The sequence below is a fragment of the Humulus lupulus genome, chromosome X, assembly GCF_963169125.1.
Source record: "Humulus lupulus chromosome X, drHumLupu1.1, whole genome shotgun sequence".
Classification (NCBI taxonomy): domain Eukaryota; kingdom Viridiplantae; phylum Streptophyta; class Magnoliopsida; order Rosales; family Cannabaceae; genus Humulus; species Humulus lupulus.
This window is the reverse complement of record NC_084802.1, coordinates 157,104,855-157,120,548: the sequence shown is the minus strand read 5'-3', so window position 1 is coordinate 157,120,548 and position 15,694 is coordinate 157,104,855. Positions and strand designations below refer to the sequence as shown.

Below are 15,694 nucleotides of genomic sequence, written 5' to 3'. Positions count from 1 at the left end.
TATTTTTTAATATAATATTATTTATCTTTAAAGTTAATTTAGTAAGTTTAATTTTTTTTTGTTTTGCCATTTTTTCTGTCGCAAAACAAATAATTTTAAAAATATTTTATTATTGACTTTTGTCTTATTAATAATAAAATTTAGAAATGAAGTATTTCTCAATAATACTTTTTATTCACTTATTTTTTTCGAAAAAATATTAGTAAGATTTTTTTTATTAATATCATAATTTAAAAAAAATGCTATTATATTCAACAAACTATATAAAAATAAATATTAAACTTAACTTTAATTAAAATTATTTTATATAACATTATATTATTTTCATATTAATTATAAACAAATAATTTATTCTTTTTTAATATTCGTTGACACCGTTTTTTGTCAACTTAAATTGTAGTGCAATTAAACAAGGAAAATTTGATTTTTATGCTTAATAGGGGGTTGTAATTTAAAAAAAGGTTAGGAATTTTATCATTACAAAATAATGCGAATTCATTTTAGCATACCCAAAATACCCCTATCATAACTATCTCCTCTCTTCCCTCCTCTCTTCCTTCATCTTGTTTCTTCCTCACTCTCTTTCACTCACCTCACCTCACACCGCCACTAAGAGCACCACAGTAGAAGGAAGTCGAGCAACCCCTACGAAGGAACCCCTATGAAAGCCATTTGTAGAGATCAAGACCAAAGTAAGGGTTGAGAAATCTTGGAGAAAAATTTTATGGGTAAGCAATTTTTTCTTAAATACTTGGATTAGTGATGTTTCCTTTAAACTTTTTGGGCATTTCGAATAGATCTGAGCAATATTTGCACATTTTTTTTTGTTATTTTCTGGTTTTTTGTCGATCTGCGTTTTCTGGGAATTTTCTGGGTTTGGGTTGTGCTCGATGATTGCTCGATGCCTGCTCGATGCAGGCTCGATGGCACATCAATTTTTATGGTTGCATGTTGTGCTCGATGATTGCTCGATGCCTGCTCGATGCAGGCTCGATGGCACATCAATTTTTACGGTTGTGCTCGATACCTACTCGATGGGTGCTCGATGGAATGTGCATTGTCACTATTTCATGCATGCTCGATGATTGCTCGATGCAGGCTCGATGGAACATCAATTTTACGGTTGAATGTTGTGCTCGATGATTACTCGATACCTACTTGATGGGTACTCGATGGTAATGTGCATTCTCACTATTTCATGCATGCTCGATGGATGCTCGATGGCACATCATTTTTTACGTTGCATGTTGTGCTCGATGGTTACTCGATACCTACTCGATGCAAGCTCGATGGTAATGTGCATTCTCACTATTTTGTGCATGCTCAATGGAGGCTCGATGGTCATGTTTTTCAGCATCGTTAAAATACCATTTCCTACCATCTGTTTTTCAGCCAATTGTATTTGTATTTTTTATTTCAGGTTCTACTGTTTACGTATTTGTTTCTTACAACGGTGTTTGGGAAACAGATGGTAGGAAATGGTATTTTAAGGATGCTGAAGGTGAAGTGATACCAGTAGAGAATGATGTCACTTACTTGCAACTACTTGACATACTGCACGAGGCATTTCAGGTGGATAGAGAGGTGTATGAATTGAAACTCGAGGTGCATTACGTATGCGGCGACCAACCATTTGCACCGGTTCAATTGAGGAATGATCGTCAAGTTCATGTATTCTTAAGAATAAGCTTGAAAGAACGGATAGTCTTATGTGTGACTCCAGTTAAGAAGAATGTCATATTAGATCCTTCTCCTAGTGTGAACAAAAAAGACACGACCAGTGTCGATCCATGCAGGTACCAGTTACAAGCATCTTAGCGAGGTGGGCACTTTTGTTCCAGTTACTGATCCGATGGCTACTATTCAGCTTGATATACCACAAGGAGGTCCCACAGGTGTGCTTGAGGCATATGAGTACGATCCCTATGTGAATGATGATCCAGTTGGTAATTGCTTTGAAGATAATGATGATGGTTTTGAGGATGACTCGTATTATAGTGCAGATGTTTTAAATGAGGAGTTAGACATTTCCCCAAGCCCAACAAGTAGAAGAAGAGCCAGGACTGCCTCTTGCACAGGCACACCTCCCTACTCAAGGGCGCCGAGCACCTGCTCGAAGCAATAATCAACCTGCTAGGACAGAAGATAACACTGGGTGGAGGGAGACAATTGTATCAAGAGAAGATCACACCAGATGGAGTGCCCCAATGTTTACAAAAGAAGATATTGAGGCATCTGCTAAAACTCATTCCTCATCATCTGGGTGGAGGGAGAAATATACATTGGGAAGACTTTTGAGGACAAGATTGATTTAAAAACCAAAGATGCTCTATTTGCAATGAAGAATAACTTTGAGTATATGATGAAAAAGTCTGGTACTGATGTGTGGTATATTACATGCAAAGATCCTGACTGTTGTTGGAGGCTGAGAGGGAAAAAACTACCAATGTCCCCCATGTTTGAGATCACGGTATACAAGAGCGTACACACATGCTCACTAGAAGTGCAACAAAAAGGTCATCGTCAAGCTGCACCGTGGGTCGTTGGACACCTCATAAAGAACAAATACGCAGTTGATGGGACCGGTTACATGGAAAACAACATAAAGGAGGATATGAAGAAAAAATTTGGTATTGATATGAGTTATGAAAAGGCATGGAGATGTAGAGTGAAGACACTTACATATGTTAGGGGGACATATGGGGATTCGTATTGCAAGTTGACATCCTACTTGCACATGTTGCAGCAAAAGAATCCAGGTACAATTACTGATTTTGTCACTGAAGATGGTCGTTTCCTATATTGCTTCTTTGCCCTTGGAGTTCGTAGGAGGGGATTCAGATTTTGTCGTCCTGTGATATGTGTGGATGGCACGTTCTTAAAGAATAAGTATGGTGGCCATATGCTATGTGTCGTTGCTTTGGATGCGAATAGTCATTTATATCCAATTGCGTTCGGGTTGGTGGATAGTGAGAACCACAACTCGTGGAAATATTTCATGACGAAGTTGAAGGAAGCCATTGGGGACTTTGATGACTTGGCTTTCGTGCCAGATAGGCATGCTAGTATTATTCGTGCTCTAGAGGCTGTCTTTCCTAATGCCTACCACGGCGCATGCTACCATCACATCAGTATGAATGTGAAAGCTAAGTTCAAGACTGATCACTGTCACAGTGAGATGTGGGCAGCAGCATATGCATGGAAGAAGACCGAATTTCTAAAGTATTTTGAAAATATTAAGCGAATGGATCCTCCCATAGCTGCCTATTTGGAGGGAATTGGTTTTGATAAGTGGTCTTGTCCTTTCTTTCCTGGAAAACGATACAATATAATGACAAGCAACTACACTGAAAGCTTCAACAACAAGACCAAGGATGCAAGAACCTTTCCAGTTACAATTTTTTTGGAATTCATTCGGTTCACACTACAGTCTTGGTTTTCTGAACGATGTAGTGTGACAGAGAAGAGTACCACCAAATTATCCACCCTGATGGAGGCAGATGTATCGAACAATGCTGACAAAGGAAGGTTCATGAATGTCTATGCCCTTGGTCAATTCGAGTTTCATGTAACTGGTGTAGACAACGATGTTGAGGTGAATTTGATGATGAAATCATGCTCATGTGGGGTATTCCAGCTCATAGGCACACCTTGTCCCCATGCAACTGCAGCAACTATAGAGCGTGGAGTGAACCTTTGCTCTTTGTGTTCACCATTTTACACCATTGAGTCATGGAGGAATTCGTACAAAGAAACCATTTACCCAACTGGGAACGAGGATGACTGGATACTTCCAGATGACATTAAGAATATAGTAGTTGGTGTACCCATAGAGAAACAATAAGTTGGTCGTCCAAAAAAGCCAAAGCTTGGAAGACCAAGGACAAACCGTTGGCCATCCGGCGGGGAAAAACCAATTACAATGCGCAAGTGCAGTAGATGTGGTGGTCGTGGCCACAACAAGTCCTCATGTAAAGCTCGACTTTGAGTTTATTTTTTGTTGTATTTTATTTAAACTTGAAGTTGAAGGTTATTTTTTGTTTTGTTTTTTTATTGTCGTTAATGAATTTTGGTCGTTAATTGTCGTTAATAAAAAGATGCTCGATACAAATTTTTTTCTTAATAACCTAAATTTTAAGCAAAGAAATATAACAAGAAGAGAATGTTCAATGTCTAACATTCTGATACCATAAGTCAACTGTCCATTTGTTTCTGAACAACTCTATGTTGTCATCGCAGATCGTGTGAAGTGGTAGCCTACCCAATAAGTGCTTGATGGCGTACACACCACAATCTCCATTGTGAACGAAACATAAACTGCATTAGTAACAAAATCAACATAGAATTTAATTTAAAAAACTTAAATAAAAACTAGAATTTTGATTACCTAACTTTGGTTTGGGGTACTGAATCAACTGGCATGTGGTGCACGTTAAACTCTTTGCATCTTTTAGCTTCAGGTGGAATCATCAACCGAGGGTCGTCCTTGAAAAGTTGTGACTGCAATAATAACGATGGGAACAAAGTAGACCATGACTTCATAAAGGATTGCAGTTGTTTATCACTTATCATGGTCACGTCTGAATCATAAACATTCAGAGTCCAAGTAGAAATAGAGGCTTCAACTGCAAACCAATGCGCTTGAAGGTAGTTCTGGCACCAATATACAGTGTCTACTCCCTTCCACGATGCCAGAAATTGATTGTCAATTCCCGTAATCATTGATATCACATCTGAATCCCACAAAAACCTTTTCTTATCCGCGTCCTTGGCATTCTGATATGCGTCATAACGGGCCGATACCACTTGTGAGAACATAATATTCATCACAACAGCATCTTGCCGATACGCCCCGGGATAGAACTGTCGACACCTACGTAGCATATGCTTGGCCGCATCAATATGCTGCAAAAATGATAGGAAAGCAATTAATCAGCCTCTATCCATCAAACCAACATCGAACCCCTATCGAACCAAATTTAATGCTACTACAACCAAACCATTTGCCTCTATCCATCGAACCCCTATCAAACCACATTTAAAGGTACTAGAACCCAAACCATCTGCCTATCGAACCCCTATCGAAACCCATCGAACCCCATTTAAAGCTACTATAACCAAACCATCTCCCTCTATCCATCGAACCAACATCAAACCCCTATCGAACCAAATTTAATGCTACTACAACCAAACCATCTGCCTCTATCCATCGAACCCCTACCGAACTCCATTTAAAGGTACTAGAACCCAAACCATCTGCCTCTACCCATCGAAACCCATTTAAAGGTACTAGAACCCAAACCATTTGCCTATCGAACCCCTATCAAACCCTTATCGAACCCCATTTAAAGGTACTAGAACCCAAACCATCTGCCTCTACCCATCGAAACCCCATCGAACCCACATCGAACCCTATCGAACCCACTGTTTATACCAGATAACAGATATTAATAAAATTACTTACCCCATCATCGATCCAAAATTGTGGTGTTTTCATCATCAGAAAACCAACTCGGACCATACACACCAGTTTGGACATCCCTTGTCGTCTTGTTCGGAATATCTCCAAGCAACCACTTGCCGACCGTCCTGTACTGTTTAGCAAGTGGCTTCTTCAGAGGGTCGAGGACTAATGGCACGTCATCAATCGCATCCAGACGAGCTTTTTTCCTGGTTGGGTTGGTGTAGTCTTCAAATTTCTTAGGTTTGCGTCTTTTCCTCTTGGCCAATTCAAACTCTACACCAGCAACATCCCCAGGTCTATAATAGCAACACCTGGGGTCTCAGGATTTGCTGTGAGTACTATCGGGGGAGGAGTGCCTATGTCATGTACGACAAAATCATTTGGGAGGTCAAGTGAGTCGGAATCAGAATCATTTGGAAGATCTTGTACGAATGTCAATATCTTATTGACAGCATCCATGATGACCACCTGGTTCTTTAGGATGTTATCCTGACGACTCTCGACTCGCTCCAACCTCTCCAACACCTCCCGTAAATCAGGTTGATCAAGACTGGGGTGTATCGATGGGGCCGGGGCCAAGGGTGTGGGGCTGATGGGGACTGGGGTATCCTCATCATCAGGGCCATCAACAAAAATATTGGCTGCCTTCACAACCTCAGCAGCTATCTCCGCCACCTTCTCAAAATCAGTGGGAGTTTCTACCTCTTCTTCTTGGCCCAACCCGGGATACAAGGGAGCATCACCCTCAGTCAGAGCGCTATAATATCTATCTCCGAAGGCCGGGGCTTCAACATGGACAACACAATCAACAGCATCAAATACAAAGCATTAAGTTAGTTTGAAACCACCAAAGAATACTATATTTTGACATAATATAACAGAACTTACACTCGTCTTCTTGAACATCGGTGCAAGGTCGGCCTTCGAAATAGGACGCTCCTTATTGCTTGACCAACTGAGCATCGTCGGAAACTGGTTTCCTTGGTTAATATCATACTCACGTGCAAAATGCTGGATGGCTTCGTATGCCCAATACTGCAATGCAGGGACATAACCATACAAACTGTATTTTGCTTCTTTCTATTTCCCCTTAACTTCCTTCTTCTTCTCATAGTTCCTCTTCTGATGATGCATGTATTTTTTTTACATGAATCCATAAGCTTGTTAAAAGACACCTTCCCCCATGGGTAAGTAAAGAAGTACTCAGTGTCCTCCATCATCTTCAGCGAATCTATCCAGACATTTAACTTGCCCTCTCGTGCAAGTAAAACCCCATCAGCAAAGAAACATAGGCCCAACTTGTAGGCATCTTCAACTACAGTGCAGTTTTTTAAAGCAGCCTCCAAATGCATTATCTTCACTGTTTCTTCATCATTAAAGTACTCCTTGATTAAGCGGTCACTAGTCAAGTGTTTCTTCAAATCAGTCTCAGATGGCCTGGAACTGAAGTTCAACCCCGTAACCAAAGCAAAATCGCCTCTACCAAATCTACAGGGTCTAGATCCCAAATGTAAATGCAACTCATCCTCTTTGATGCACTAGATCTTGCGCAACATTAATTAATGTATGAGAGATGCATAGAAGTCTAACTTCTCAGCCACGAAAAATTGTTTGAAAGGGGATTCCTTCACCCTTTCTATCAACCCGAGCTCCTCAAACTTGTCCTTGATTGTTTTAAAGTAACCATTACCCCTATATGTGACTCGTCCAGGAAAGTGATCTGTCAAGGGAAAAAGAAACTTCGGCATTTGCAAAAAATAAAGATAAAAATAATACAGTTAAACAAAGTCGTGAGAAAAATCCATCAATAAACATACATGCAACCATCGAACCCCTATCGAACACCCATCAAACCCCTATCAAGTACCCATCGAACCCCTATCAAACAACCCTAGAGCATGCATCGAACCACCATCGAACCCAACATAAAACTCAATCCATCGAGCATGCATCGAACCCCCATCGAGCATGCATCTAATTTCTAAGGTTTAAACCTGGAACCCATAATGGGCCTACCCTATCGAACCCAATCGAGCATGCATCAAATGACCATCGAGCATGCATTGAATGACCATCGAGCATGCATCGAACCATGATCAAGCATGTATCAAATCACAAAAGCACAAACCTTAAACCCCAAATGACCTAACCTATTGAACCCAATCGGGTATGCATCGAACCCCCTCAATGACTACCCATCGATGCCCATCGAACCATCGAGCAACATAAAAAAAACCAGGCAAAAACTCACAGTCGTCTTTCAACATACCCATTCCAAAATACTCAAACAAAGCAGATCAAAATGCGTAAAGTATGCAATAAACGAAAAATGTCACAACATTCACACAAAAAATTCAAAAAAATATACATATAATCATATATATACACACCATATGCAACATTCACAACATTCAAGGGAAATCGACCTTAAACTTTGGCTTTAGTGGGTCAGGGACTGTTTATCAAAGGCGGAGGAGGGAGGTCTCGGGGAATCGACGCGGAGAAGAGACGCGGTCGCCGTGCGGGGTCTTGGGGAATCGACGAGGGAGGTCTCGGGCAGTCGACGGCGGCGGTTGTCGTGCAGGGAATCGGAGAATCGACGAGGAGGCTGTCGGTGGGGGGCAGGGTCTCGTGGATTTCACCGTGTACCGAGAGAAAGAGAGAGAGGGAAAACAAAAGAGACAAGTGGGAGGTTCAAAATGAGAGGGGTGTTTTGGGTATGCTAAAATGAATTGACATTATTTTGTAATGATAAAAATGCCTAGCATTTTTTTGAATTACAACCCCCTATTAAGCATAAAAAGTCAAATTGAATCGAATGAATGATGAAGAAAAACAAGAGGATTTTTACATGGTTCAGCAGTTAATCTGCCTAGTCCACGAGTCTATATTATTAAGACTTAGTAGTTTTTCTGGAAATTCTTCAGAGATGAATTACCCAAAGTTTTCTCTCCAGAAATCTGAAAATACATCCTCTACAAGTGGTGATTCCTTCTCTATTTTTAGAGAAGGTTGCAGAATTCATTCCCACATATTTCGGGAAGATATGATGTAAATCAATTGAAATAATTATATTAAATGCATTATCTCCTATATACACGGAAATGTCCCATGAAGATCGGAAACGGATATCAGATTAAATGATATCTCTTAAATATTGGGATTACATAATAGTAGCATGTTCACACGTAATGGGCTATCCCAGGTGATTCATCAGGTCTTTGAGATCAGCGATTGTCATTGAGTCCGTCAAGTCTATGGTTCAGTCATGAGCTCGCCACTCAACTTCACTCTATGCTTGGGATAGGTAGGTGCTGACGAGGCTGTCACATCCGAGCTTGCACTTCCCGAGCTCGAGCTATCTCGCCTAACGGCAATTGATGAAAAATATATTTAAGTGTCATGTCATTGCCCATCGCGAGCTCAGAGAATATTCGAGGTTACGCATCCTCGAGGTCATTGTTTTACTTCAGAGGTTTTACGGCTGGACCATATGATGTTTTCATACATTTCGAGCTCACCTGATGAGCCCAGTTTTCGGGGTCATAACCTCTTATCTCGAAATCGGGGTGTAACAACATTATTGATAAAAAATTTAAACAAGACAAGATAAAAACTCTCTTAATCATGAAAATCATTCTATATTCTATAATAATTTTTTTTTTATATTTTTAATAATTACTATTTAAGATAAATATTATATATATTTTTAATTTTTTAATAATAGAAATTATGTTTGTTTTTACTATATGAATTGTGTGCAAGTGGCACGCAACTTCAAACTAGTATATATATATATACTAGGTAAAAGCTGCGTGCACGCACGTTTGTTTAGTTTTACTTAAAAAATATACTAATTTATTTTTATTATATTTTTTTTTGTCATTTAAATTGTAAATAAATAATCAATGTCATATATTATAAAAAAATGACATAAACATATTAAAACAAATTAAGCTAAAGCATTGTTTATAGTTTACAAATATATATATATATATATGATAATTTAAAAAAAAACGTTAAACCAAGAATCCGTTAAATACACATTTTTTACAAATAAAATATATGGTGCATTCTAGTTTCAAAGTAAATTATTTGATATTATTTATAAGTTTGAAATTTAATATTCATAATAATTTAAAATTTCGTATTTTTAAAATTTTAATTTATATATTATATATGGTGTATTTAGTTTTAAAATTAAATATCTTTTTTCCAACTTTCTTTTAGAAAAAATATTCAAAAATTCTAAATCAAGACTATGAATTTAAATGGGTTGTTTGATCGAAATTTAATTATTTAATTTAAAATTTTCCAAAGTCAGCAGAAAGTTATATAAAAAAAATATTATTTAATTATTGGCTAAAGTAATTAAAATAAGTGTTATCTTATTAAAAAAATGACAAAATAAATACGTATATTTATGTGTTATGTCACAATTACATGTATGTTGAGATAAAAAAATACATTAAATAAAAAAAATAATTAAAAAAATAAAGAAAAGAATAAATTTAAGCACATAATTGGTTATAATTTTGAAACATAATTGATAAAGTAATTTAAATACTTTAATATAAAATATTAAAATATATGATGATATTATTATGACACTTTATTTATCTTATTTAGATGATTTTATTGCCTTTTAATTTATAAAAAAATTAGTTATCTTAGTTATATAATTTTAAAGCTAGTGGTATTAAAAATCAAAACTAAAAAAAATGTTAAATCTAACAGAAACTAACAATTTTTGTTAAACTCGCATTTATAATATATAAAGATATAATGTATTTTGTTTTGGACACTAGAATGGGAAATTATGAAAAATATTTGCTATCATTATCCTAAATGAAATAATAATTCCACTTAATATATTTGTTTTAAAAATACCTCTTAATTAAAGAAAATCAAATGAAGACTAGTCTAGTCTATATATAAATTAGTATATCTCTGCGCACTATTTTTTTTTCTTTTCTTGAAAGTATTTCTTTATTAAATGATATTAGGAATCTTAAATCTTACATTTTCTAAGTTTGTCTAACTTTTAATGTCTTAAATCAATATTTATATTTTATTAATATTAATATCTTCCCACACTAATAAATATATATATATATATATATTTACGCAGGTTTAGACAGTATGGATTATGGGAAAGATACGCCGAGTTATATCCTGACGGAGATTTGGTTTACACAATTGGTGTTAACGATTATACCAAAGACTGGTTCTTTGCTCATGTTACCAGGTTCCACTATAATAAACAATAATAAATAATACGCTAGGTAATCATTTGGTACTCTATGTTTTTGCAAAGTATCATTTTAGTACCCTCTGTTTTCAATAATGTTCATATGATACTCTGTATTTTAAAATCGTACATATTTGGTACCATAAACTCAAATTTAATTAATAAAATTTTAGCAATTTAATCAAATTGCTGTCAATTATGTAAGTTCCAAATTTAAATTTAATTACTTAATTACATATAACTGATGACAGTTTGATCATATTGACAAAATTTTATCTATCAAATATGAGTCTAGGGTATCAAATATGTATAATTTTAAAATACAAGGTATCATATGAGCATTATTGAAAATAGATGGTACCAAAATGATACTTTGCAAAAACATAGGATACCAAATGAGTAAATTCCCTAAATAATATTATATGGAGCTATATTATTGTTTGTTTTCCAACTAACTTAGTATGTTATTTACTTAATACATTTAACACTAATTTTGTTAAAAAAAATTAGCAAAATATTTATAAACATATTCTTTTTAGATTTAAAACATATTATAAATTTTTATCAATAAAAAATATTTACAAAAATTAATGAAAATTTATAATTTTTAATTGATTTACAATATACAAAATATTAAAATATTATTAATAAAACAACAAAGTAATAAGTTAGCTCTAAAACAAACATAAGGATATTAAAATGACACAATCCTTTATTATATTCCTTCGTTGCATTAATAAAAGAGGTGATATAGCATGAATAGAATATAATGTGACCTTAATTATATGATTACTCTTATAAGACGCCTTAAGTTAATGTACCTAACACTTACATGAGTTGACAACTTATTTAATAGTATCCAACATTATTTATTAAATTATAATAAGTAGGACTATTTCAAATTCAACCCACATACAAAGTGACAATTCATGTGGTGTTAAGCATCTTATGGTGTCTTATAGCTACACTCAAACTATATATAATCACATTTATGTATCTAAAGGTTCCCAAAAAGTTTGGTGGCATTTGGATCATTTTTTGGACCTTTGGAAATGTCCAAAGTCAGAGGGGTGGCAATACTTTGCCACCTAGGAGGCGACACATCGCCTGGAAGCTAGGGTTTCCAGAAACCCTAGCAGGTGACACATTGCATGCTGTATTACGTGGACTTACGTAAATGCTCAAAATAACGTGTTTTGCAAGTCTAATCCTATTGGTTAGATTTGATCACTCTCTCCAATCTCTCTCTTGCTCCAAGAATCTCTAGTTTTCTGCAAGAACTCTCTAAGAAAGTGTTTGACTTAGAGAGTTGAAGGCTTGTTCAATCTCAATCTTCATTTCCTCAAGAGAAGACCTCAAGCATTAATGATGGCTGGGAAATAAAGTATTAGGACAATGTTTCTCAACGTGTATAAGCCTTGGTTTTATGGTTTTGATTTGCTTGAAGGATTTGCTCAAAGAAAGTGGTGGTCTTGCTTGAGGTTTCAAAGCTTCATTAAAGATTGAAGAACTCCATTGATCTACTTGGATTTGCAAGTTCTTTCTCAATTTTTTTTAAGTCTCTGTCAAATCAAATTTTGTGTAAATTCTATTTTTTGAGGTGGTGTTATCTCACTCTTTCCCAACATTCTAATACTCTATAATATGAGATAGCATATCATGGAAGAATCTAAATTTCTTTTGGCTTTAAGATTCATGACACAAGACTTTGTTAGATTAAGTAGATTTGATGGGACTAATTTTGTGCGTTGGCCAGACAAGATTAGGTTCTTGCTCACTACTTTGAAAGTGTTCTATGTCTTGGATAATGACCCAAAAGCCGTGGAAGAGCCCAAGGAAGATGATACTATAGAAATTGTCAAAGAAAGGAAAAAGCGCGAAGAAGATGAGTTGATATGTAGGGGTCACATCCTCAATGCCCTCTCGGATAGGCTCCACGACCTCTACACCAACACCAAGACCACCAAGGAGATTCGGGAGGCCTTGGAAAAGAAGTACAAAGAGGATTAAGAAGGTACAAAGAAATTCCTTATTACTCAATATATGGCATTTAAAATTTATGATGATAAACCCTTTCTCCCTCAAATTCATGAGCAGCAAATTATTGTGAATAAAATGTCTACTCTTAAAATTGTATTGCCGGAACAATTTCTTGTTGGTGCCATTATAGCTAAGTTACCTCCTTCATGGAAAGACTATAGGAAAAAGATACTCCATAGAAATGAAGAGATTTCTTTGGAGGAAATTCTCAAACACTTGAGAATTGAGGACAAATTTTATTCTAGAGATTTGAATGATGAGAAGTCCAATGGAGAGACTTCTAAGGCCAATGTTGTGGAAAATCCTCCTAACAAAGGCAAGGGAAATGGCAAGAACAAGGGCAAGGGCCAAAAACACTTGGGGCCCAAGAAGAATGAGGGTCAATTTAAAAGTTCCAAGAGACCTTGCTATGTGTGTGGCAAGAATGGTCATTTTGCTAGGGATTGTAGGTTCAAGAGGAGCCATAACAATGAAGCAAAGGTCAACTCGGCTCAAGAGGAGCTAGTGACCACACTTAGTGAGGTCAATTCCATTCATGGAAAGGTGAGTGGATGGTGGTATGATACTTGTGCAACTATTCATGTAACCTATGATAGATCTCTATTCAAGACCTTTGAATCTTCAAAGGAAGGGCATGAAATTCAAATGGGAAACGAGAAAGGGTCCAAGGTTGAAGGAATGGAACTATTGACTTGTTCTTCGCATTCGGAAAGAAGGATGTACTCACTAATGTTTTGAATGTACCAGAAATAAGTAGAAATCTTGTGAGTGGCAATTTGCTTGGCAAACTGAGAATCAAGGTTGTGATAGATTCCGACAAGCTCATTGTAACGCCCTGGATAGCCAAGACCGTTACACTATGTGTTTATAAAAGTGCTAGACTTGCTAATCAAGTCATTTAGTTAAAACCATGTTACTAAAACTATAATGGAACTAGGGTTAAAAGATTTTGGTCTTAAAAGTCACATTTCTTATAAATAACATTTCCTGTTTACAGGGGATCCCAAAAACAATGGAATTGAAACCGTTTACAAAAGATTCACGATCTAAATACAATATTAGCCATACTAAGGCAAAATAGACAGCTCAGCGATCCCTGTCCTGATCCATTCCTCGGCCAAGGCGACCGAACAGCTGGCTATGTACATTCAGCCCCGCAGCTCTCCATCTCAGGACTGCTCTAACTTGCCTTTGCCTTTACCTGCACTACGTAGCACCCGTGAGCCAAGGCCTAGCAAGAAAACACAATAACAGAGCATAAGCAATCAACAGACAATCCAATATTTCATATTGCATAGACATGTTCTCAATCATATAAACATTTAGAATAACCAAGTATTCAGTATACTAAACATATCAATTCATATCATAAACCATTTCACAAATGATAACTAGGGTTAGTGCCCTCAGGCCGCACCCTCCGTTATCCCACTGACTCCGGCCCGCTTAAACCGAGCTCAGTGAATATTAAGCTGTCCTTGGCTACCAGTGGCCAAGCCGCGCCCTGTGCGCAAATATTGTGTACGGCACCCTTAGGCCGCTATCACATGTCCCATGGCATAATACCATCATTGACATTATACATATATCGAGAGCTCTTAGTCCCATCACAAAAATATAACCGGGTGCAGTCTTCTTACCTTTAAATTCGCTAGCATTGATCACTTGACTCCTTGAGCACGATCCCTCTCGAGCCCTAGCGCTCACCTAATCACAACCATAGATCAAAGTCATCACCAAACCTCAAGTCCAAAAATTACCCTCGGGACCAATCCCGAACCCTCGGGAAGCTCTAATTCCACCAAACGGGGTGGTGGAATCGAACCCTGAACCCTCGGGCAAAAACCCTTGAAAATAACTCAAAAACCCCTTTCTGGAAATAGGGTAGCGCTACAGCGCTACAAGCAGAACCAAAATCCCCCAGAATGCATGGCCTAGTGCTACAACGCCCAAAGGCTAGCGCTGTAGCGCTAGTCACAGACAGCCAATGCAACACTTTTCCTTCCTGCGATTTCCCCGAGCCAACCCTTACCAAAACTCTTCCAATTCTCAACCAAACTTAAAAACAAGCTTATTAACACACTCCACTCATCCCAAGCATCCCAAATACTTAAAACCCAATCACATGCATCCCTAATCTCAAAATTTACCATAGTTGCTCATAGGCTTCAGAAACTCAGCAAAGACAATCAAACCTTCAAAGTTTAAAGCTCAGAATTTTATACCTTTGATGGAAATTCGACCTTAAGTTGCCTCTAGACCTCCTTAGCTTGCTCTTCCTCAATCCTTAGCTCCAACTTCCCTAGAATTCCCCACCAATTCAGCTTAGACACCTTAGTTAAAAATCAAAACCAGAATTGAAGAAACTTCAAAGTCTTACCTCAAGTGGAAGGTTTGTCTTGCTAAACTCTTGCCAACTCTTCAAGCCTAAGTCAGAAACCTTATGGCTCATCTTGACCTAGCCCTCCTTTGAATTTTGCTCCAAGAGCTCTCAAGAAAATGGTGGAAAAATGCCCAAACCGACCTTGCCTTCCTTCCCTTCTTTCTCTTTCTTTTCTCTCCTTCTTTTTCTTTCTTTTCAGACTTCTATTGCATTCTACAACCTCCACTGAGCATAAAGCCTCAGTAATACCTATCTCTAAAAAGCCAAATGACCATAATGCCCTCCCTTTTAATTCTAAATCCTTTAATCCACTTAGGGGCATTTTAGTCATTTGACCCAATTCCCACTAATTCCCCGAGTGTCTCTAACATTTTCCGCTTACTTCCCGATACCTAATTAATCACCAATTATATTCCTCATTATCAAAATTAACCTCAATATATTCTCTAAATTCCCATTTATACCCCTAGGCTCGCCCTGAGCCGGGTATAAATCCCCGCTGTGACTTTTTCGCTAATCTGCTCACTAGGATCGTCTTGAGTCACAGATCACAGAT

The 15,694-nt window shown here is 37.1% G+C and overlaps 1 protein-coding gene across 2 annotated transcripts in view; it reads left to right on the top strand.

The window, feature by feature from the left end:
• Positions 1–15,694, top strand: part of LOC133804131 (probable rhamnogalacturonate lyase B) — an 85,283-nt gene that overhangs the window by 32,397 nt on the left and 37,192 nt on the right. For both annotated transcript variants that reach the window (XM_062242289.1, XM_062242288.1), the window contains one exon: positions 10,596–10,712. In XM_062242289.1, the coding sequence (XP_062098273.1) occupies positions 10,596–10,712 (117 nt within the window). The remainder of the gene's footprint in view (positions 1–10,595; positions 10,713–15,694) is intronic.